Genomic DNA, 24,311 nt, shown 5'->3' on the forward strand with positions numbered 1-24,311 from the left:
GGGGCCTTGGCGGTCCGATCCTCGGCTGCAGAAGCTGCAAAAGCTAGCTCTAGGGACGTGGAACGTCACCTCGCTGGTGGGAAAGGAGCCGGAGCTGGTGCGCGAGGTAGAGAAATTCCGGCTAGATATAGTCGGCCTCGCCTCGACGCACAGCAGTCTCCTTGAGAGGGGCTGGACTCTCTTCCACTCTGGAGTTGCCCTCGGTGAGAGGCGTCGAGCTGGGGTGGGAATACCCACCCTCGCCTCCCTCCGCCTTCGGGTGGGGGGACGGGTCCTCACTGTTGTTTGTGCTTATGCACCAAATGGCAGTGCAGAGTACCCACCCTTTTTGGAGTCTCTGGGAGGGGTGCTGGAAAGCGCTCCTCCCGGAGATTCCCTCGTCCTCCTGGGGGACTTCAATGCTCATGTGGGCAATGACAGTGAGACCTGGAGGGGCGTGATTGGGAGGAACGGCCCCCCCAATCTGAACCCGAGCGGTGTTTTGTTATTGGACTTCTGTGCTAGACACGGGTTGTCCATAACGAACACCATGTTCAAGCATAAGGGTGTCCATATGTGCACTTGGCACCAGGACACCCGAGGTCTCAGTTCGATGATAGACTTTGTAGTCGTGTCGTCGGATCTGAGGCCGAATGTCTTGGACACTCGGGTGAGGAGAGGGGCGGAGCTGTCAACTGATCACCACCTGGTGGTGAGTTGGCTACGATGGTGGGGGAAGACGCCGGTCAGGCCTGGCAGGCCCAAACGTAATGTGAGGGTCTGCTGGGAACGGCTGGCAGAATCCCCTGTCAGAAGGAGCTTCAACTCCCACCTCCGGGAGAGCTTCGACCATGTCTCGGGGGAGGCCGGGGACATTGAGTCCGAATGGGCCATGTTCCGGGCCTCCATTGTTGAGGCGGCTGACCGGAGCTGCGGACGCAAGGCGGTCGGTGCATGTCGCGGCGGTAACCCTCGGACTCGGTGGTGGACGCCGGAGGTGAGGGAAGCCGTCAAGCTGAAGAAGGAGGCCTATCGGACTTTGTTGGCTGGTAGGACTCCAGAGGCAGCTGATGTGTACCGGCAGGCCAAGCGGAATGCGGCTTTGGCGGTCGCGGAGGCAAAAACCCGGGCGTGGGAGGAGTTCGGCGAGGCCATGGAGAATGACTTCCGAACGGCTTCGAAAAGGTTCTGGACCTCCATCCGGCGACTCAGGAGGGGGAAGCAGTGCACTGTCAACGCTGTATATGGTGGGGATGGTGCGCTGCTGACCTCGATGGGGGACGTCCTGGATCGGTGGAAGGAATACTTTGAAGACCTCCTTAATCCCACCAACAAGCGTTCCGACGTGGAGGCAGAGTCTGGGGACATTGGGGGGGGCCCTTCTATCTCTGGGGCTGAGGTCGCCGAGGTGGTTGAAAAGCTCCGCGGTGGCAAGGCCCCTGGGGTGGATGAGGTCCGCCCGGAGTTCCTTAAGGCTCTGGATGTTGTAGGGCTGTCTTGGTTGGCACGACTCTGCAACATCGCGTGGACATCAGGGACAGTGCCTCTGGACTGGCAGACCGGGGTGGTGGTTCCCCTCTTTAAAAAGGGGGACCGGAGGGTGTGCTCCAACTTTAGGGGGCTCACACTCCTCAGCCTCCCTGGGAAAGTCTATTCAGGGGTGCTGGAGAGGAGGGTCCGTCGGATTGTCGAACCTTGGATTCAGGAGGAGCAATGTGGTTTTCGTCCTGGCCGTGGAACTGTGGACCAGCTCTATACCCTCGGCAGGGTTCTGGAGGGTGCATGGGAGTTCGCCCAACCAGTCTACACATGTTTTGTGGATTTGGAAAAGGCGTTCGACCGTGTCCCTCGGGGGCTCATGTGGGGGGTGCTCCGGGAGTACGGGGTACCGGACTCCCTGATCGGGGCTGTTCGGTCCCTGTACGACCGGTGCCAGAGTTTGGTCCACATTGCCGGTAGTAAGTCGAACTTGTTCCCGGTGAGGGTTGGACTCCGCCAGGGCTGCCCTTTGTCACCGATTCTGTTCATAACTTATATGGACAGAATTTGTAGGCGCAGCCAGGGCGTTGAGGGGGTCCGGTTTGGGGACCTCAGGATCGGGTCGCTGCTTTTTGCGGATGATGTGGTCCTGTTGGCTTCATCGGGCCGTGACCTCCAGCTCTCACTGGAGCGGTTTGCAACCGAATGCGAAGCGGCTGGGATGGGAATCAGCACCTCCAAATCTGAGGCCATGGTTATCGACCGGAAAAAGGTGGAGTGCAATCTCCGGGTCGGGGAGGAGATCTTGTCCCAAGCAGAGGAGTTCAAGTATCTCGGGGTCTTGTTCACGAGTGAGGGAAGGATGGAGTGCGAGATCGACAGGCGGATCAGTGCGGCGTCCGCAGTGATGCGGGCTCTGCATCGGTCCGTTGTGGTGAAGAAGGAGCTGAGTCGAAAGGCGAAGCTCTCTATTTACCAGTCGATCTACGTTCCTACGCTCACCTATGGTCACGAACTGTGGGTAGTGACCGAAAGAACGAGATCGCGAATACAAGCGGCCGAAATGAGTTTTCTCCGCAGGGTGTCCGGGCTCTCCCTTAGAGATAGGGTGAGAAGCTCGGTCATCCGGGAGGGGCTCAGAGTGGAACCGCTGCTCCTCCGCGTCGAGAGGGGCCAGTTGAGGTGGCTCGGGCATCTGATAAGGATGCCTCCTGGACGCCTCCCTGGTGAGGTGGAAGACCCAGGACACGCTGGAGGGACTATGTCTCTCGGCTGGCCTGGGAACGCCTCGGGGTCCCCCAGGAAGAGCTGGTGGAAGTGGCCGGGGAGAGGAAAGTCTGGGCCTCCCTGCTTAGGTTGCTGGCCACGCGACCCGACCCCCGGACAAGCGGAAGATGATGGATGGACTATTTTCAAAGCATACTTAAAAGTATATCAAAAGTGAACTATTTTCTAAGAATACTTCTTAAAAGTATATCAAAAGTGAACTAAAAGTGTACTATCCATATTTTAGTATACTTCTTTTTTGTAAGGGATAGGATATTTACAATTGTAGTAGGCCATTAGATCTGTTTTAAAAGTTCAGGGGTGTAATTTGTTGGATATGAAGCCTCCACCCCCCACTTCAGAGACAGTTGGTGACAGAGAGGTGCAGACATCAAGTTAAACATAGTCCTGCATTAAGAGTAGAGTAAAAAATACAGACTAAATGTGTAGTCCCGGTCCATCAGCACCGGATCACCTCAGGGCTGCGTCCTTTCTCCTCTGCTCTTCTCCCTGTACACCAACAGTTGCACCTCCAGTCATCCGTCCGTCAAACTCCTGAAGTTTGCGGACGACACCACCCTTATTGGGCTCATCTCTGGTGGAGACGAGTCTGATTATAGGTGGGAAGCAGCCAACCTGGTGACCTGGTGCAGCCAGAACAACTTAGAGCTCAATGCTCTTAAGACAGTGGAGATGGTTGTGGACTTCAGGAGGATCACAGCCCCACTCACCCCCATCACCCTGTGTGACTCCCCAGTCAACACTGTGGAGTCCTTCCGCTTCCTGGGCACTATCCTCTCTCAGGACCTCAAGTGGGAACTGAACATCAGCTCCCTCATCAAGAAAGCACAACAGGGGATGTACTTCCTTCGGCAGCTGAAGAAGTTCAACCTGCCAAAGACAATGATGGTGCACTTAAACTCAGCCATCATTGAGTCCATCCTCACCTCCTCCATGACCGTCTGGTACGCTGCTGCCACTGCCAAGGACAACAGCAGACTGCAGCGTATCATCCGCACTGCTGAGAAGGTGATTGGCTGCAATCTGCCTACCCCCCTGGACCTGCACACCTCGAGGACCCTGAGGCGAGTGAGGAAGATTGTGGCCGACTTCTCCCACCCTGGACACTCCCTGTTTCAGTCACTCCCCTCCGGCAGAAGGCTGCGGTCCATCAGGACCAATACCTCACGCCACAAAAACAGTTTCTTCCCTTCCGCTGTTGGCCTCTTCATCAAGGCCAAGGGACCACACTGACTCTAATGACTTCTTGCTTAAAACACACTGCTTTTTGCACTGCATTACAATAATGGTATCTTGTACATTTGTATTTTTTGTATTTTTATATTGTAATTTACGGCAACTTATATTTTATTTTATTGTATATTTAATTCTATTCTAATCCCACTTAGTACTGCTAGTTTATGTACCCTTAGTATAGATAGTCCACATATTTAAATTTTAGGTATATGTTTATTGTATGCACCTTCCTGCCAAAGCAAATTCCTTGTCTGTGCAAACATTCATGGCGAATAAATCCCATTCTGATTCTGATTCTAAATGGATGTTGAAACTCAGTGTTTAACCTGATTTCGGTCCGGGTCCGCGGACCCTAACCCTAACACTGCCCCCTCCTCCCCCAGTTACTACGCACTAAATGTTAATAAATATATTTTTTAGACTGCTACACATGTTGTACATCATTGGAAAGCTACGATTCTTGTGCTTCCATTGAAATAAACCATTTCAAGATCAAGTCGCAACAGCAAGTACAGTCAACGTCTTTGTCTGATGACCAATATTTCAACAAAGCCAGAGGAAAAAGTTGTACTTACCTACCATTACTTCGGATGGTAGGTAAGTACCATGGTATGGTATGCAAACAGCCCATCCAAACCTCATCTGCTTACATTCCCAAAGGTCCAAAGTATCTAACCATGTCGAGTAGTTGTCCAAACAATTAATTATATCCACACATAGCCACGATCTTGTTGCTTCATTCTTCCTTCGCCAATTATCAGAATCAGAATGGGATTTATTCGCCATGAAAGTTTGCACAGACAAGGAATTTGCTTTGGCAGGAAGGTGCATACAATAAACATATACCTAAAGTTTAAATATGTGGACTATCTATATTGGGTGTGCTTTGCCTTCGGCAAGGGCACAACCTTTGTTCTCTCACATATATATTATTATTATTAGTGTGTTTGCTGCAAGCAAAAACACTATTGTTATTCTGCATACTTATTATTATTATATATATTATTTTATTTTTTTCCACTGTTTTCCGTCGCCTACTCCTTTCACACCGTTTAAGCTAGAAACACCGTTCAAACTTCATTTGATAATGTCTGAACTGCTCTAGTGTGCTATTACTTTTCTCATTGATAAGTTTTTAAGGTATTAAAGTTTAAAGTGCAAAAAAAAAAAGAATGGGTTTCAATGGTTCAGAATGTTCAAGTCAAATTCAATTGTGACGTCATGCACTGACAGAACTGTTTCTCACCGCGTCAATTTTTGACACTGTTTAACACTTTCCTGCCTGAATATGCAGACTTTTTCAAATAATATACCTGAACTGTTTATACCATTTTGAAGACAAGATTTAGGGCTTTCTAATGATGTAACTATTTATATGATCATGTTAGGCAAATCATCCTTTATCAAGACGATTTCACAGAGCCATTCTGACAAAAAAATTCTCCGTCTGCATTACCTTTTTAGAAAACCTCATTTTTAACCACTTTCACTACAAGATAGAGGATATGTTAGTTCATATGAAATGTGCGTACGTTTGTCGTGAATGCAGAACAGCAGACAGATTTAAGATAGACTATTTTGTTTAAAAGTTATGACCACTGAAGTGATGAGTGGGATAACGCAATTCCAAGCTAGCGCGATGGCTCTCCATAACTAAAAACGGTTCTACTTTTTTCCACAATCGACCAAATTGGCCAAACAAGGTATGTACATTGACCTTAAAGTGTACATAATCTAGCTAGATTATTTTTCTTTAAGAAAGTTTCACAGAAATCTGCAAAAATCGAGGCTCAACACTGTCATAGCCGACTGTCACGAACAGTTAAACCGGGGTCACGAAAGGTTTACTGCAGCTGCCATTACTACGAACAAAAGCTTCGTAACTGAAAAGTTTTTACTTTTAGTTGACGATATTGAACACAGACGTTAAGAAACTTGTCTTTACTCTAAATATCTTCTCCGTTTTCAATTTGAAGCAGTAAATCTAACACATTAGGATTTCTCCCACGACATCCGCTCGCTCTCCTTTGACAAATATGTTTTCTCAGTCCACCATACATTAGACGAGCTAATTTTCGAGCACTTTCAATACAAGATACAGGCCATGTTAGAGTTGATATATATACATAAATTATGTGGGCAATGTAGAACAGCAGACAGATTTGAAATATGTTCTTTTGTTTTAAAGTTCTGGTCATTCTAGTGACGAGTGCTTACAACTCTAGCTACGACTGTCATCATACAGTACTGTACTATCTATCTGCCATAGAACGGCTAAACTAGCTACGTCTATCGTTCGTTACCTACAAACAAATGCTTCGTAACAGTATTTACTTTTTATCGGCGATATTGACAACAGAGGTTAAGGAACTTGTCTTTAATCAAAAGATCGTCTCCGTTTTCAATTTGAAGCAGTATCTACCTTACTGTAGGAAATCTCCCATTGCATCCTCTCAAGCTTCTTCGGCTAAAGATGGACGACAATGACGATGCATGCATTATTCACGCCTACGGTGTTAATACAGTCTGTAAAAATACCACTTTGACACACTTTCAAGAAATGATCCGCTGGCTAGATGTAGCATGATCTTATTTACCACCCACAATAGTTCTGCTTTTTTGCAGCAGCAGCATTCTGAGTTAGAGTAGCTAGCTTTTCCAGTTGCACAACAAAGTCACATAATGTGACGAGATTGAATTTTAAAAAATCACCAGGGACAACGACAACATCGGCAACCCTGCACTGTGGATTATTATTTTGATGTCATCTTTAAATTAAGTGTCTGAACAAGACTGGTTGTGCAGGCACACATGATTAGTTTATCCTTCATCTTGAACCTAAAACCTAGATTCTAGGTTAGAAATGTTGACAATGACCAACAGTTGCTACGTTACAAGAAACAAGGAACCAATCCGATTGGCCAACGCTCTTCATTGTTCCACTGTTCCACTTTTTTCTGTTTCTACATCTTTCAATTATTAATACTTTTCAGAATGGGTTTTATTCGCCAAGAAACATCACACAGACAAGGAATTTACTGTGGCAGGAAGGTGCACACATTAAACATATAAGAATCTTAAATAAGAAGTGTACAAGTCTAACTAATACTAAGGTTTAAAAATGTAAAAGGTTTAGAATTAAATAAAATGGCTCTAACAACGCTTTAACATTTATGAAATTAAATAAGATACCCTTTTCATCACTCTTTTTTCTCCTTTTTCAACCGTGAGAAAATATTGCAATGCATAACAATGACAGATATACTTTTAACACTGTCTCACCATTTTGGTTTCAAAGCAACACTTTTTCACCTTCATACTGCTGACATACTTTTGTCCACTATTCAAGCCATCAAAACAATCGTTTCAACTGCTTTCAGCAAACACACACATTTTCTTCAGGAAATGTACCTTTGTAGTTATTTATTTATTGTTTATTTTCGCCCCCCTAAGGATCAATCATTATTTGGACTACATAGACAACCTAGGTGTCAAAAGTTCCGTATTGGTAGCGAAGGCGTTGGTTGTATTTTTATTTACGTTCCGTTGCATGGTTTAAGTAGAAATTGCGTTTTTGTGGTGAAAAGTGAAGCTAACGGTGGCTAATTTGCTAGCCACAGTCACTGACGTTACTAACGTCACTAACGTCACGACAACGCGTGACTACCTGTAGCAGAACATTCGTTTCACATCTGTTAACTTGGGGGATAACTAGGCTAACTATAGCTTTACTGCAAGGCAGCTGCAGAAACGCCACAAGCAAAGAGGCCAGGTTGATAACTGTTTACTCATTTTACTTTGTGATGTGAAACACAATTGTGAAATGTAATGTACAATATTAGCTGATATGATTAAGGAAGTAGGCCCACATCTACTTTCGGAAACGGTAGTCTACTATTTCACTGAAGCATTAGCATCATGACATTAGCCTCTGTTGCCCGGGCAACACATACTACAGTGGTCTATGATGCATCTGTTTTCAATCTTTAAAATAAACATTCCTCACAAATACATTTTCGTTGTAGGATTTATTATGACATTACATTACAAGTAAACGATTTGTGGGTGAAATTATCATTACCTGTGGTTTCAAACCAGTGTTGCTCACTGCAACGCTGTAGCCTACGCGAGACACTACAAAAACATATACACAGCCACACAGCTGTAGGAAGTCAAACGGCGACTGAACATGTTCGGCACTCCCCTTACTTAAATAAAGTCTATCTAACTACTAACCTTAACTTCATTGCCACAGCCTAAACTTTGTCAATCTGTTAATGAAAATAATAATTTCAGCCTAAACCTTACAACGGAACGTTAAATCCAATTCAACCAACGCAATCGCTACCAAGACGAACACAGCAGTAGTCTACTGTACTGTAGTAGTACAATTTACCGGGGAAGCTTCTCCACACAGGGCTATATCGCACTTGGCGTTGTTACTGACGGGGGGTCAGGTGGCTGAGCGGTGAGTAGTAATCGGCTAGTAATCTGAAGGTTGCCAGTTTGATTCCCGGCCGTGCCAAATGACGTTGTGTCCTTGGGCAAGGCACTTCACCCTACTTGCCTCGGGGAGAATGTCCCTGTACTTACTGTAAGTCGCTCTGGATAAGAGCGTCTGATAAATGTAATGTACTGACAATGATCGCTACCAGTGAGCTTTTTATGAAAGTGATTTTCCACTGAATAAATGTCAAGCTTATTTACCTTTTTGGGGGCATATTTTCAGTTAGCAGATGGTACTGTTTGAATCGCGATTCCATCTTCTACTGCCGGTAACGTCGTAGAATAACCTTCAAAGGGGGTTCTTTATTCATGAATGAATGCAATATGAGTAGGCTAAATGCCTGAAAATATCACGAGAAGGGAATAACTTAAAAGGACGTTTAAGTCATAGAGATTAGGTCAAATTTTACACCAGCCTGCCAAATGTATTCGTTTTGATTCAACTATGAGGCTGCCTCTTGCAGGGGAAATGAGAAGACATCTATTTCATTCTACACTTCACTCGTATTTTGAGTTGTAAATGAGCAGCAAAAAAAATATGCTTTTAAATCTATGTAATCTTCATAAATAATAAGTATGCATTTTTATATAAAATATACAGAAATATCAGTTGTAAAAATGTAATTAAAAAACGGACCCCCCTGTGCAACCGACGCAAGCAAGCACACCCTACAATTTGCCCAAAAATTGTACACTCTCTAGTTACAGTTACTAGTTATATTTCTTGTAAAGTAACTACAGTATTTCTTCGAATAAACGCCGCCCTCGAATAAACGCCGCACCATATATGAACGTTGTGTACTAAACGCCGCCCTCGAATAAACACTGCACCCAAAAAATCTGAAAAAGGTTATTTAATTGGTTAAATTCAACCCCAGTATGTATTACGCATGTACATATCTTTCTGCACAGCTTTCTGTTTGAAAGCTAACCGTGTATGAACGTTTAGGCATGCTGCTTTAGATTTCTACACAATGTGGAACACTTGTAGGCTATTAGAGACAGTTGTACTACCAACGCTCACCTAATTGATAGCCAATGAGAAAGGGAGTTGCCGCTCTCAAAGACAAACAAAGAATAGACAAGGAGGTCAGCAGTAGTAAATGAAACCTGCGTTTTTAGCTGCATGATTCATTTGTCACAATGTCAGCAACGAAGTTGTCTATGGCTGCACTGCAGCTGCAATTCACGAAATCTCTTACTATTTAAACGCCGCCTTCGAATAAACACTGCACCAAAAATGAACGTTATTTAATAAACGCCGCTGCGTTTTATTTGAAGAAATACGGTAGTTACGTTACTTAGTTACTTGCTGTAGAGCAGGGGTTCTCAACATTTTGGAACTAAAGCCCCCCCAAGCCTTCCACATCATGTGTCACGCCCCCCCCCCCTGCGCCAAATGTGCTAGGACTGGTACTGGGTAGATGGGTGGGTGGATATAGAAGGATGTTTTTTTGTGTTTTTGCACTTTTTGGGTGTGCTCAAGCCTTCGGCGAGAGCACAACCTTTGTTCTCTCACATATATATTATTATTATTATTATTTATTTTTTATTTATTTTTGCCCCCCTAAAACTCAGTAAATACTTGGCCTACATAGACAACGTAGGTGTCAAAAGTTTCGTCTTGGTAGCGATTGAGTTGCTTCTATTGGAATTTACGTTCCGTTGCATGGTTTAAGCTTAAGTTAAGTTTTTGTGGCGAAAAGTGAAGCTAACGGTGGCTAATTTGCTAGCCACAGTCACTGACGTTACTAACGTCACTGCGTCACTAACGTCACGAAAACACGCGTGACTACCTTTGCCAGAACATTCGTTTCACATCTGTTAACTTGGGGGATAGCTAGGCTAACTATAGCTTTACTGCAAGGCAGCTGCAGAAACGCCACAAGAAAAGAGGCCAGGGTGATAACTATTTACTCATTTTACTTTGTGATATGACACACAATTGTGATGTGTAATGTACAATATAAGCTGATATTATTAAGGAAGTACATCTACTTTCGGAAACAGTAGTCTACTATTTCACTGAAGTATTAGCATCATGACATTAGCCTGTGTGGCAACACATACTACAGTGGTCTATGATGTATCTGTTTTCAATCGTTAAAATAAACATTCCTCATATATACATTTTCGTTGTATGATTTATTCTGACATTAGTAAACGATTTGTTGGTGAAATTACCATTACCTGTGGTTTCAAACCAGTGTAGCTCACTGCAACGCTTTAGCCTCCCCGAGACACTAGTGTGAGTTGCTAACAAAAACTCCTCAGCTGTTCAAGTCAAACGGCGACAGAACATGTTCGGCACTCCCCTTACTCAAAAGTCTTTCAATAGTTGAAACAATCTGACTACTAACCTGAACTTCATTGCCACAGCCTAAACTTTGTCAATCTGTTCATGAAAATAATTAATTTCAGCCTAAACCGTACAACGGAACGTTAAATCGAATTCAACCAACGCAATCGCTACCAAGACGAACACAGCAGTAGTGTAGTAGTAGAATTTACCGGGGCAGCTTCTCCACACAGGGCTATATTGCATTTTGCGTTGTTACTGACAATGATCGCTACCAGTGAGCTTTTTATGAATGAGCGATTTTCCACTAAATAAATGTCAAGCTTATTTACGTTTTTGGGGGCATATTTTCAGTTAGCAGATGGTACTGTTTGAATCGCGATTCTATCTTCTGCCGGTAAAGTCGTAGAATAATCTTCAAAGGGGGTTCTTTATTAATGAATGAATGCAATATGAGTAGGCTAAATGCCTGAAAATATCACGAGAAGGGACAACTTAAAAGGACGTTTAAGTCATAGAGATTAGGTCCATTTTAACACCGGTCTGCCAAATGTATTCGTTTTGATTCAGCCTGTCAGCTGCCTCTTGCAGGGGAAATGAGAAGACATCATATTTCATTCTACACTTCACTCGTATTTTGAGTTGTAAATGAGCAGCAAAAAAAAGATGCTTTTAAATCTATGTAATCTTTATAAATAATAAGTAGGCCCGATGCATTTTTATATAAAATATACAGACCCCTGTGCAACCGACGCAAGCAAGCACACCCTACAATTTCCCCAGAAATTGTACCCTCTCTAGTTTTATTTATTGGGTTGATGGGTGGATGGATGGTAGGATAGAAGGATATGTTTTTTGTGTGTTTTTGTACTTTTTTAATTACTTTTCGTAACTTTTAAGATTTGAGAACTTTGATAACACTATAGACCCAACTGACAGGTATGAAACATGCTCTTAAATTATGACAAATGCTTCTGAACTACTGTCAACAAGAGAACTCTAGGTTTAGCCTACTTTCGCCTACTTTCGCATACATGTCATAGGAGTGGCCTGTCTCATTGGCCAAGACATCATGTTATCAGTGGGACACCTGCGCTTGCTGGTTTTTACAAAGAAGCACAATTCGCGGTTCGATGTCAGACAGCGCAAGCCTGATGTCATCCTCCACCCGGAGACGATTTCTGTACTTTGTTTTCAAGGCAGTCAATTTTGAAAACCCAGCCTCGCACAGATAAGTCGAGGCAAATGGAAGAAGCAATTTTACGGCGGCATAAGTCAACTGAGGATATTCAGTCACCACACTCAACCAGAACGGAGGCAGAGAGCAAGAGCTAAAGAGGTGTCGCTCTTTAATTCAACTAACTGCTCCTCCATGGCAACTGAAAGGTCTTTTCCTGGACAACTGAAGGGATCCCTGACCAAAGCAAATGAGGTAAAATCCTCAATGAAATAACGGCTGAATTGTTGTTTCAGCCCTTCAACATGTTGAGCGACCGTATCAATCAAAAGAGAGATATTTATCCCTGTCTCTTGAACACAGTCAGAAAAGTTGGGAAACATGTCAACATTTTTATTAATCAGCCGATCACGCCAAAAATCCAATTCGCCAATGAATGCATTAACTTTGTCTGACAAAAGTAAGATGTTGGCATCTCTTCCTTGCATCGATGTGTTCATCAAATTCAACCTATGGAAAATGTCTACAAGATAAGACAACTGCGCTAACTAAAGGGGGTCTTCCAGGTACCGCGCAAAGGTACCAGGTACATTACGACATTCGGCCTCAGGTCCGACGACACGACTACAAAGTCGATCATCGAACTGAGACCTCGGGTGTCCTGGTGCCAAGTGCACATATGGACACCCTTATGCTTGAACATGGTGTTCGTTATGGACAAGCCGTGTTTAGCACAGAAGTCCAACAACAAAACACCGCTCGGGTTCAGATCCGGGGGGCCGTTCCTCCCAATCACGCCCCTCCAGGTCTCACTGTCGTTGCCCACATGAGCATTGAAGTCCCCCAGGAGGACGAGGGCATCTCCGGGAGGAGCGCTTTCCAGCACCCCTCCAAAAAGAGAGGGTACTCTGAGCTGCCGTTTGGTGCGCAAGCACAAACAACAGTGAGGACCCGTCCCCCCACCCGAAGTCGGAGGGAGGCTACCCTCTCGTCCACCGGGGTGAACCCCAACGTACAGGCGCCGAACCGAGGGGAAACAAGTTGTTTCGGAGCCGATGCTATGCGTCGAGGCGAGGCTGACTATATCTAGCCGGAACCTCTCTACCTCGCGCACCATCTCAGGCTCCTTTCCCGCCAGCGAGGTGACGTTCCACGTCACTAGAGCTAGCTTCTTTAGCCGAGGATCGGACCGCCAAGGCCCCCGCCTTCGGCCGCCGCCCGTCTCACACTGAACCCGACCCCCATGACCCCTCCTGTAGGTGGTTAGTCCACTGGAAGGGGGTCCCACGTTTCTTCTTCGGGCTGAGCCTGGACGGGCCCCATGGGAAAAGGCCCGGCCACCAGGCGCTCTCCATCGGCCCCACCCCCGGGCCTGGCTCCAGGGGGGGACCCCAGTGACCCGTGTCCGGGCAAGGGCAATTGGGAACCATTGTTGTATTTCTTCATGGTAGGTTTTTTGAGCCACGCTTTGTCTGGTCTTTCACCTGGAACCTGTTTGCCCTGGGTGACCCTACCAGGGGCATAAAGCCCCCGACAACATAGCTTCCAGGATCATTAGGACACGCAAACCCCTCCACCGCGGTAAGGTGGTGACTCAGGGAGGGGAACACTGATTCCAATTGATGTTAAAAAGTCAAAAAGAAAAGTCAGCTACAATTTTGCTGTTTTGAGACATAGTTATAAATAATTGGACAGTGACACACTTTTCATAATTTTGGCACTGTACGCCACCACAATGGATTTGAAATGAAAGAACCATGATGCAATTACAGTACAGACTTTCAGCTTTATTTCAAAGGCGTTGAACAAAAATATTGGATGAAACATTTAGGAATCGCAACCAATTTCATACACAGTCCCATTATTTCAGTGGCTCAAAAGTAATTGAACAAATTAACATAAATATAGCTGCAAGCAGTGATGCAGGTTCCTCCGCAAAATGGCAAAATATTATCAACATGTACACTGTAGAAGATCAAGAGTTGGACAACAAGAGAGCCAACAACAATAGGGGATTTTAACTCATGAGCATAAGGTTACAAGTCAGTCTCTCTATCCTCTCCTCCTTTTATGAATAGAAAGGGCAGAGTATTAGCTTTGGTCAGCTTTGGGATAAAGGTTAGGAAATGGTTGACATTTCAAGGTGAAATTGCATGAAATTGCGCATGGTATTTCAGAATGATGTCATCCTGTTTAACTAAACAGATAATCAAAATTATGACAGGCCTAAAGATTGTGATTGGGTTTGATTCTGTGACCTTGCTCATTACAGTGCATTGTTTTAGCTGATTGAGCTATACCCAGTGTTGGGAACTCCTGCGGTCAGTTACTGTATAAAAAAGTAAGCTGTGTCTCCTGTGGCAAGCGTTGTTAGATTTGGCTAAGTTTAACTTTAAGCAGCTGTAATTCAATCATATTTTGACATATCAAGGTGAAATTGCGTATGGTATTTCAGAAAGATGTCATCCTGCTTAACTAAACATAATCAAAATTATGACAGGTCCAAAGGCAGTGGCTGGATTCAAACCTGTGACCTTGCAAGACACTGTTTCAACCCATTGAGCTATCCTCAAGGCTGAAAATATGAGGTCAGTTACTGTATAAAAAAGGAAGCCGTTTCTCCTGTAGCACAGATTGTTCGATTCGGCCAAAGTTTAAACAGCTGTAATTCAATGATCTTTTGACATATCAAGGTGAAATTGTGCATGGTATTACAAAATGATGTCATCCTGTTTAACTAAACAGATATTCAGATTTAAGACAGGCTCAAAGACTGTGGCTGGTTTTGAACATACAACCTTATACTTTGCAGGGCACCTTCTCAGCCCATTGAGCTATTCTCAGTGTTGAATATTGTCATGTCAGTTACTGTGTAAAAAAGTAAGCTGTTTCCCCTGTGGTAAGCATTGTTAGATTCATCTTAAGTTGAAACAGCTCTAATTCAATAATATTTTGACATACCAAGGTGAAATTGTTTATGGTACTTCAGAGTGATGTCATCTTGAACCCTATTAGGTTTGAAAAACCATCAGTCAAAATGATATTTGATTTATTGACACAAAGATATTGTGGCAATGTGGACATTTACATAAATAAACCCCCTTTCAGTCATGTTGTATTTGATTCATTTCTCTCAAGTAACGTTTTGAAAGACATCGATTCTACACATCTGTACAAAATTTTAAGTCAATTAGATCTTTTGTTTAAGAGGAGACCAATTTTGAAGATTTTTGCAAAATGTCTCTGTACAGGAAAATCCATCCTGACGGACCTTACGGGTCCTTCAGACTTTTTTGTTCCTCGTGAAAAATGAGTCATGTACACCAAGTTTCAGAAGAATTGGAGTAATGCCATCACTTTGAAAATCTGACTTTTGGGCGTTGCCTGTGGCGTCCCCTATGGTCCAATGTGGCCCATTATTGGTGTGGTGGTACCCACTGACCTGTAGCATCAATGTGCCAAATTAGAAAATTTGTGACCAATAACATATTGAGTTATTGTAGCGCAAGGAGAAGAAGATTAATGACAATAAATGTAGCTGCAAGCAGCGATGCAGGTTCCTCCACAAAATGGCAAAATATTATAAACATGTACACTGTCGAAGATTGAGAGTTGGACAACAAGAGAGCAAAACTACTTAATGTTTGGCCAACAACAGGCTGAATGGGGATTTAAACTCATGAGCATAAGGTTACAAGTCAGTCTCTCTATCCTCTCTGCTACACACCAACTGTTGAGATTATATGAATAGAAAGGGCAAAGTATTAGCTTTGGTCAGCTTTGGGACAAAGGTTAAGAAACGGTTGACATTTCAAGGTGAAATTGCATGAAATTGTGCATGGTATTTCAGAATGATGTCATCCTGTAGATAACAGATAATCAAAATTATGACAAGCCAAAAGACTATGGCTGGATTCCAACCTACAACCTTATACTTTACAGGTCACCATCCCAGCCCATTGAGCTATTCTCAGTTTTGAATATTGTCATGTTCAGTTACTGTATAAAAAAGTAAGCTGTTTCTCCTGTGGTAAGCGTTGTTAGATTCAGCCAAGGTTGAAACTTCTCTAATTCAATCATATTTTGACATACCAAGGTGAAATTGTTTGTGGAACTTCAGAATGATGTCATCCTGTTGAACTAAACAGATAATCAAAACTAAAAAGTGAATTTCCTGCAGAAAATGCATTGGAATGCTGAAAGCTGAAATTATTTTTTTTAAATTGCTGAAAATACAGAAATGAGAAAATACCCCCAAGCTGAAATAAATTTAAAAAATTTGTGAGTCACACAAAAGAGGCAGTGTGGAAACTAAACTGCATCATCTAACAATGCTAAGAGCTGAAATACAATGCGGGAGAAGCTGAAAGCTGAACTGTTAAACTGTAGAAGTAGTAGAATATTCGTTTTAGTAGCTGAAATTATAGTGCTCTTATTCTTTTAATGAGACAAGTTGACTGAATAGCTCTTGTGACTCCACTAATCAGCTAATACCAACAGGGCCACGTTTGTGCAATGGGCAGGAGGGGCTGCTGCCCCGGGCCCCGGCCACTAGGGGGCCCCGGCACGGGAGATAAAAATAAATAATAATACATATTTTTGATGCATTTACCCACCCGTAGTGAAGTTCACGTTCTCTTAGCGTCACGTGTCATTGCCGGTATCAAAGCATGCAAGACAATAATGGCTTCGCATGAAGGTGATGTCAAACGAGTTTGACCTGCTTCGCCAAATTGACTTCAACGATTTGATTCGTGACTTTGCCTTCTAAAAAGTAGACGAGTGGACTTAAACTAGTCCCACACTGATTATCTAGCCTATGTTCTTTTCAGTAGGCGGCCACAGCCTGATAATTAAATTGTTCAATCGAGTTGTTGGTATACCTATATGTGTTCGCTGGGCTGTGTGTGTGCACGCTAGACTGCATGTTCCAATTTATTTGACATCAGGGGTGCGTGTCACAATGTATTACAATCAGTGGCGATTTCTTTAAGACTGCAAGGGAAGCTCAGCGTCCCCTAAAATTTCCAAAAGTTAATGGTCAAATATTTACTATTGGGTTAACATTTTAAATGCATTAGAACACGTTCATATCGAAGACGAGTTCTTTCAGAATCAGCTACATATATTAGCAGGTCGACTGACTGATTTCCTTCTCATACATTCCTGTAGCGTCACAGTGCATTTTCCTGTTGAAGCTCAGTTTCCATGGACTTCAATGGGGCTACTTTTAACAGTTTTTTTCAGTGCTTCTAAACTATACGGTCAATGGATGAATGCTGAGATTATGTCCCGCCTCGGACGCTCAGCGTCTCTGGGGGTGAATAGAGGAGTGGGCTGGCCTGGACGCTGGGCTTCCGCGTGATGATTGGAGGGTCTGTCGAAAGACTGCATCTCCTTGATTGACAGTAATTTTGTACTACAAAAAGTCACCGAAGCTATTCAAGCTCAGTCCCATCGTGGATTTTCCAACTGTAGTTGAAAGAGAAACTGCAGCAACCTATTTCTTGGTATTTGCTTGGCGAAATTGCTAACCAATTTCCATCATACATTTCATACAATTATACACCACGTTCCTTGTTTCAGTGTAACCTAATTTCCACATTTCCTCCTTGATTAATATTGTTTTGTTAGATCGTTCGTTCATTCATTCAGTAGCCTAGGCTAGTGTCGTAGGGGTGAATTAGCCAGTGAACTAGCCAAATAAAAATAATAATAATTAGGATCTAGACCGAAAATGAGCTTCCCCTCTTTGAAAGACCAGCAGCCGCCACTGATTACAATGTATCACATACTGATATTTTTGTCTGTCATAATTTAATTACCAATCCCTCTCCCTCTCTCTAATATATATTGCTAAAAATCATAGTAATAATAATGTATATATTTAAAAATATTTTGCGTGGGGGGGGGGCCTCGGGGAGACTTCTGCCCCGGGCCCCAGATGACCTTAACCTGGCCCTGAATACCAATCATCTGTGTAAGAGACTGAGTGGCGCGTGTCTGTTTGGTTGCCACGGTGATGGTGCAGCTATGATTGCTAACGTGCTGAGGGTAGAGCGAATAACAGAAATGTAGCTAGAATCCACACCTCAAACAAGTTAACCTAGACGCGAAACTATACGTCCAATCCAAAAAATACGGATATTTTCCGAGACCCAAGACTCTGCCGAAACCAGAGATGTCCTTTAAACCTGTGCGGTCAGAAATACGACTCTACCGGCAGTTTCAAAATCTTGTTCCTTCTGCTTTCTCTGACAAATTTGTCACCAGATTTGCATTGGTCTCTATGGGGCGAGAGTTAGACTTTGTCTCGCTTTAGTGGGGCTCTGAACAAAGTGTAAGTCTGTTGGATTCCACAGACAACTGTCTACGACCAACACAAAATTAGCTATCTATTGATCCAAAAATGAGGCATGAAGAGTGAAAATTGTGGCAATGCTGGCAAACTATAAATACTTTTTGAAACTGATTTCGATGCTCCCTTTCACTCTAAGCGTTTCAGTAAGCACTCTAGGCTCTCACATACACACCCATGTAAATCTCAGAAACGGTTTGAAAAACTCATGAGACATAATCAGTGATATTAAAAAAAGTTGAATAGATATCAAAAAGCTGAATTTAAAAATAAATTGTTCAGGGTTTTTTCAACATTTTAAAGTTTAAATGGTGGCTGTAGCTGAAGGATTGAGGAAGAAGGTTTTGAAAGTTGAAGAAGTTTAAGAGTATTGAGAGGATTTGAAAAAAAAACTAAATTGGAAAATCATGTAAAAGATATTATGAATATTGATTTATATTAATTCAAGCATAAGAGGTACGAAGCTGAAAAGTCACAGCACCCATGGCCTGAAACTGCTGAATTTTTTTGATAGCAGAAATAGAATAATATTAATATGAAGAAGTTGAATAAAGATTCAAAGAACAATACTATTAATATTATTGTTGGAATGCTGCTTCAGCATTCCAACAATAATGCAAGCAGCAATGGTGGATTCCTCCTAAGATTGCGAACCATTGAAAAAGGTATATTCTTCAAAAATTTTCACTGTATAGAAACATCCATGCTGTAGACTTACCAATGGGATACCAAATCTGAAACGCAATACCATCAAGATCCACAAGGGCTTTTATTTCAAGCCAACTTTTCATCTTACTGTCAACTTTTTCTGAGATTTGTGTACTAAACATTCTCAAGAGTGTTCATAAACTTGTGATTGAATCAGAGTTTTTTGACTGGCGGATGTGTAAAGCATTATTTTAGCGTTAGAAATAAATTAGATTTCCTTTATTTCAATCATTTTTTAAGATATTAATTTGCCTTCTCACATGGGAACATGATGTAGTGCCTTCCACCGATATACCAACTTTGGTGTTGATATCTCAAAGATTTGCTGAGATTTGACCCAAATTCCTGTTTGGTTGCTTTGTTGACGATTTCGATTGGCTGTACCGGACAAACGGTTTTGAAATTCAAAAATCTGTTGAAGAATTCAGTGAGGGTTGCTCTGACGATGATACCTGCCATTTCTGGGGAAGATTGGACAAAAATTGTAGGAGAAGTAGCGAAACAACGTGTTTCCTAAATCTTTATTGTACAAAAAAATCCAATATGGCGGCTGTTATAGGTTCTTGAGGCTTTTTTGTTCCTCATGAGAAATTTTTAAATAAGGCATATCTAATGAATTTCAGAATTTTGGGACAAATGGGATGCAAATGGCATCACTTTGTAAATGGACAATTAGGGCGTGGCCGTAGCGCCACCTATGGATAATGGTGTGTCATTTGTGGTGTGGTAGTTACTCCTGGCCTATACTATCAATGTTTCAGGATTTTGAGAACTTTTTCTAAAATGCATTACCATCAAGATCCACAAGGGCCTTCACTTCAAGCCAAGGAATGAGTGGGGGCTTGGTCAGCCCACAATTGCCTGAAATGTTGTGTATGCGTCTCGCCAAGTCCGCGCGTGTGTCAAGGGAAAGGCTGAGTGTGAGAATGTGGAGCACGGGCGCGCTGAAGAGCAGGGGAGACATTTCATTGGAAATTTCGTTAGCAGTTAGCCAAGCATGCATGTTTCAAATATTCACAAAAAAACGACTTTTCATGTTACAGTTAACTTTTTCACATATTTGTGTACTTAACATTCTCAAGAGTCTTCATATGAACTTGTGATTGAATCAGAGTATCAGTTTATGGCCGGCGGGTGTGTAAATCATTATTTTAGCGTTGGCAATACATTCGATTTGCTTTATATCAATCATTTTTGGAGGTATGAAGTTGCCTTTGCACATGGTAACGTGTTGTAGTGCCTTCCACCGATATACCAACTTTGGTGTTGATATCTCAAAGATTTGCTGAGATTTGACCCAAATTCCTGTTTGGTTGCTTTGTTGCCAACGGTTTTGAAAATCCAATATATAAGTAATACCTGAGTGAGGGCTGCTGTGACGAGGATGTGTGTCAATTCTGGGGAAGATTGGAAAAAAATTGTAGGAGGAGTAGGCTTTCAAAGGTTTTTGATAAAACCGGAAATGGCGGATATTACCGGAAATTTACGTAATAGGGTGCGTTGAACTCGTCTTGATCCAGGGAATCCAATGGTACCTCATTTTTGAAAATCAGTTATACGGTTCAAAAGTTGCGTGTGTAAACACAAGTCCAACTTTGACCCATTGGTGGCGCTAGAGTGGTCTAATGGGATACATGAAACTTGGTGTAGGTATAGAAGGAACTGTCCTTAATGAGTGTGCCAAATTTAACAAAAAGTTATCCAAGGGTTCTAGGGGCTGCCATTGACTCCCATGGAACTAGAATAATAATAATAATAAAACTAATAATAACAATAGGTTTCCTCCTTACGGAGGAATCCTAATAAAACTAACAATAACAATACGTTTCCTCCTTACGGAGGAATCCTAATAAATATAGCTGCAAGCAGCAATGGCGGATTCCTCCAAACACTGCGAACCATTGAAAAATTTATATTCTTTACAAATTGTCACTGTATATAAAAATCCATGCTGCAGACTTACCAATGGGATACCAAATCTGAAATGCAATACCATCAAGATCCACAAGGGCCTTTATTTCAACCCAGGGAGTGAAGGGAGGGGGTGAGTGAGCCTACCCATTCCAGAAAGCCTTGTATCTTTGTGCATCAGGGCATGGCCAGTAGCGTATATAATAATAATAAAACTAACGATAACAATAGGTTTCCTCCTTACGGAGGAATCCTAATAATAATAAAACTAACAATAATAATAGGTTTCCTCCTTACGGAGGAATCCTAATAAAACTAACTATAACAATAGGATTCCTCCGTAAGGAGGAAACCTATTGTCATCATGATGCCTGATGACATCACTGTCATCAGGCACAATTAACCAAATATGAATTATACAGTATTGAGCACAGGTTAGAGCACATATTAGGGATCTCTTCTGTGTCACTCCATCAAATGGTTAATTTTTGCCTGTGCTGTGGGTGCAATGTCCTGGTAGTTTGCCACTGGCCCATGTCAATCACATTGCTTAAGTGTTATCATTTTGTGTGGGTTTATTGTGCAGAACACAACATTACATAAATCAGGCATTGTGTTTTTGATAACTGTATTGTATTGCCCCCTCTACAATCAATTCAAATTTCGGAAACACATTTTCATGTACCCAAATATTCCATTCCATTTACATTTATTCATAAACAACAACTCAACGTCGCAGATCCCAGGGTGATTGAGAGATTGTGGGAGATGGAGGGTTTGGCTGGGATGATGAGAAGTTCTGTCTTGGCAAGTTTCAGCTGGAAGTGGTGCTTAGTCATCCAGGCGGAGATGTCTGTGAGGCAGGCCTCGATTCTGGCTGAGATCCCAGGATCAGTCAGGAGGAACGACAGGTACAGCTGCGTGTCGTCAGCGTAGCAGTGCTAGTAGAAGCTATGGGAGGTGATAATTGGTCCAACTGAGGTGGTGTACAGGGAGAAGAGGAGGGGTCCAAGGACAGAGCCCTATTACAAATCGAAATGTTGATAGCATTGATTGAATGCATATGGTTTCAGAGAGGTGGGGTCTGGCCTGATGACCCAGGTATCTTCTATCAGAGCTTAGCTCTGGAAGACAAGAAGTTAAGATTTCTCAAATAGAAAAGAATCATGAGCGAATTATGAGCGTAGCCAGGGTAATTTGCATCCAGTAGACATGAGTGATGTGTACCAGTAACCTCCCGCGTCGCAAACAATCCAAACATTTACATAATGACAACCCTTGCGAGGTTGAGATAAACTACTCTTCTGTCTGTTGTGTTTCTGTCAGGGATTTCCTTCCTCGTGGCTCTGGCATCGTGACCCGTCGTCCCCTGGTTCTGCAGTTGATCAATTGTCCTACAGGTAAATTCTTTCCCCTTTCTCCCTCACGTAAATCTTTGTTACTTTGAATTTAACAATAGTCCAATTAAAACTGTAGGTTTCAAATTCACTAGCACATTCCAGTGTCCCACATGTTAAAGCTTCCTCCTCATAGTCTGACTATTCTCCTCTGTATCTCACTCTCACACTTTTTTATTCCCCTGCTACATACATTTTTTTCCTATCTTCCTGCTTCTCAAGTTTCAAAGTATTTTTACTCAAGGTGCTTTACATTTACATTTAGTTATTTAGCAGACGCTCTTATCCAGAGCGACTTACAGTAAGTACAGGGACATTCTCCCCGAGGCAAGTAGGGTGAAGTGCCTTGCCCAAGGACACAACGTCATTTAGCACGGCCAGGAATCGAACTGGCAACCTTCAGATTACTAGCCCGCTTCCCTCACCGCTCAGCCACCTGACGCCCCTGCTTCATTCATCTTCTTGCTTCACTTTACTCCCAAAATATCTACATGATTGTGACCCTAAATACCTTTTGACGATGTCTGGCATTGTTGTCATGGTTCCACTTCATTATCAGGGCTATTGGATATTGATGAGATGTATATCCATATATTATAGCCCTGTTATACCATGGTCTAGGTGATTACTTTATTCTGATTGGCTGCAGGGTGTCCAATATTTTCTGAAAATAAAAACACCTACTAAGCAATGTTCCCTCTAAGCTGCACGCATGCGCGGCCGCGCAGACCAGTTGAAGGGCCCACACACTAGATTTTTCAGACAGCGCACTAGATTTTTCAGACCGCGCACAAAATAAAATCAGTATATATTTATATTTTTTATTATAGAAAAACTAGTAATGTTCAGTTGATCGGCCAAATGCGTGCGAAGCCCACTTCATACATTTCAATGTCACTCTAAGCTACTCAGCCGATTACAATACAATTACAATAATAATGTTACATTTGAACATTCTATCTAACATCCATTTCGCGCTCAGCTCAAGCTTTGACTAGCAACGCAGCAATGGCTAAACGAACATCAGGAACGTTACCTTTACAGGCGCCCCAAAAAAGGGCAGTTTTACATTTAAACATGAATGGCTTGATGAAATCGTTCAAACGGACAAAAGCGATGGTCCAGGTAGGCTGGTGAAGCTTTCTACAAAGACGTTAGCGGGGTTCTCTGCAAACTCAGACAGATTTCTGTCTCAGACAGATTTCTATTTGCTCAGTGCGGAAAAAAGTTAGAGGGAACATTGCTACTAAATAGTTCCAGTAAAACTGTATATTTACCATTCTAAATTAATACGCTGGCTACATTTATATTTATTCATTTAGCAGACGCTGTTATCCAAAGCTACTTCCAAGAGAGAGCTTTACAAAAATTAATAGGTCAATGATCATAAACAACGAGATAGCCCCAAAAACATTGCAGGTAGCCAAAACATGAAGCATACATTGTGAAAAGCAAATAAGAGCATGTGGTTAAAGAAATATTTACAAATTAAACAACGTGAACCTCAAAAGTGCAAGAGTGTACCTGTAGGAAAGCAGGCAACAATAATATAATTTACAGCAAGTACAAGTAGTTAAATCAGTTAAAACAAGTCCCTCAATACGTGTCATTGTGTTCCTGGAGGAAGTATACCAACATCGGATCCAACAAATCTTTCTTAAGTAACGTTGTACTCCCGGAACAAGTGCATTTTTAGCCTTTTCTTGAAGGTGGGGAGACAGTCAGTGTCTCTGATGGAGGTGGGGAGATGATTCCACCATTGGGGGGGGGGGCAGACAGGAGAAGAGCTGGGGTTGGGAGCGGGCGCTCTTGAGAGGTGGGACCACCCTCAAGACTGGGACAACCCTAACTGACTGGTTTTCAGACCCCACCAATACAGTAAAACTGCACATTTTAGAGTGGCCTTTAATTGTGGCCAGCCTAAGGCACACCTGTGCAATATTCATGCTGTCTAATCAGCATCTTGATATGCCA

General features: G+C 42.8%; 1 protein-coding gene across 1 annotated transcript in view; it reads left to right on the forward strand.

Moving 5' to 3' along the window:
• The window catches only part of dnm1a (dynamin 1a), a 313,554-nt gene that overhangs the window by 22,954 nt on the left and 266,289 nt on the right, over positions 1 to 24,311 (forward strand). The window contains exon 2 of the mRNA XM_067249828.1: positions 22,267 to 22,340. Within this exon, the coding sequence (XP_067105929.1) occupies positions 22,267 to 22,340 (74 nt within the window). The remainder of the gene's footprint in view (positions 1 to 22,266; positions 22,341 to 24,311) is intronic.

This window comes from Osmerus mordax, chromosome 14 (genome assembly GCF_038355195.1).
Source record: "Osmerus mordax isolate fOsmMor3 chromosome 14, fOsmMor3.pri, whole genome shotgun sequence".
Lineage (NCBI taxonomy): Eukaryota > Metazoa > Chordata > Actinopteri > Osmeriformes > Osmeridae > Osmerus > Osmerus mordax.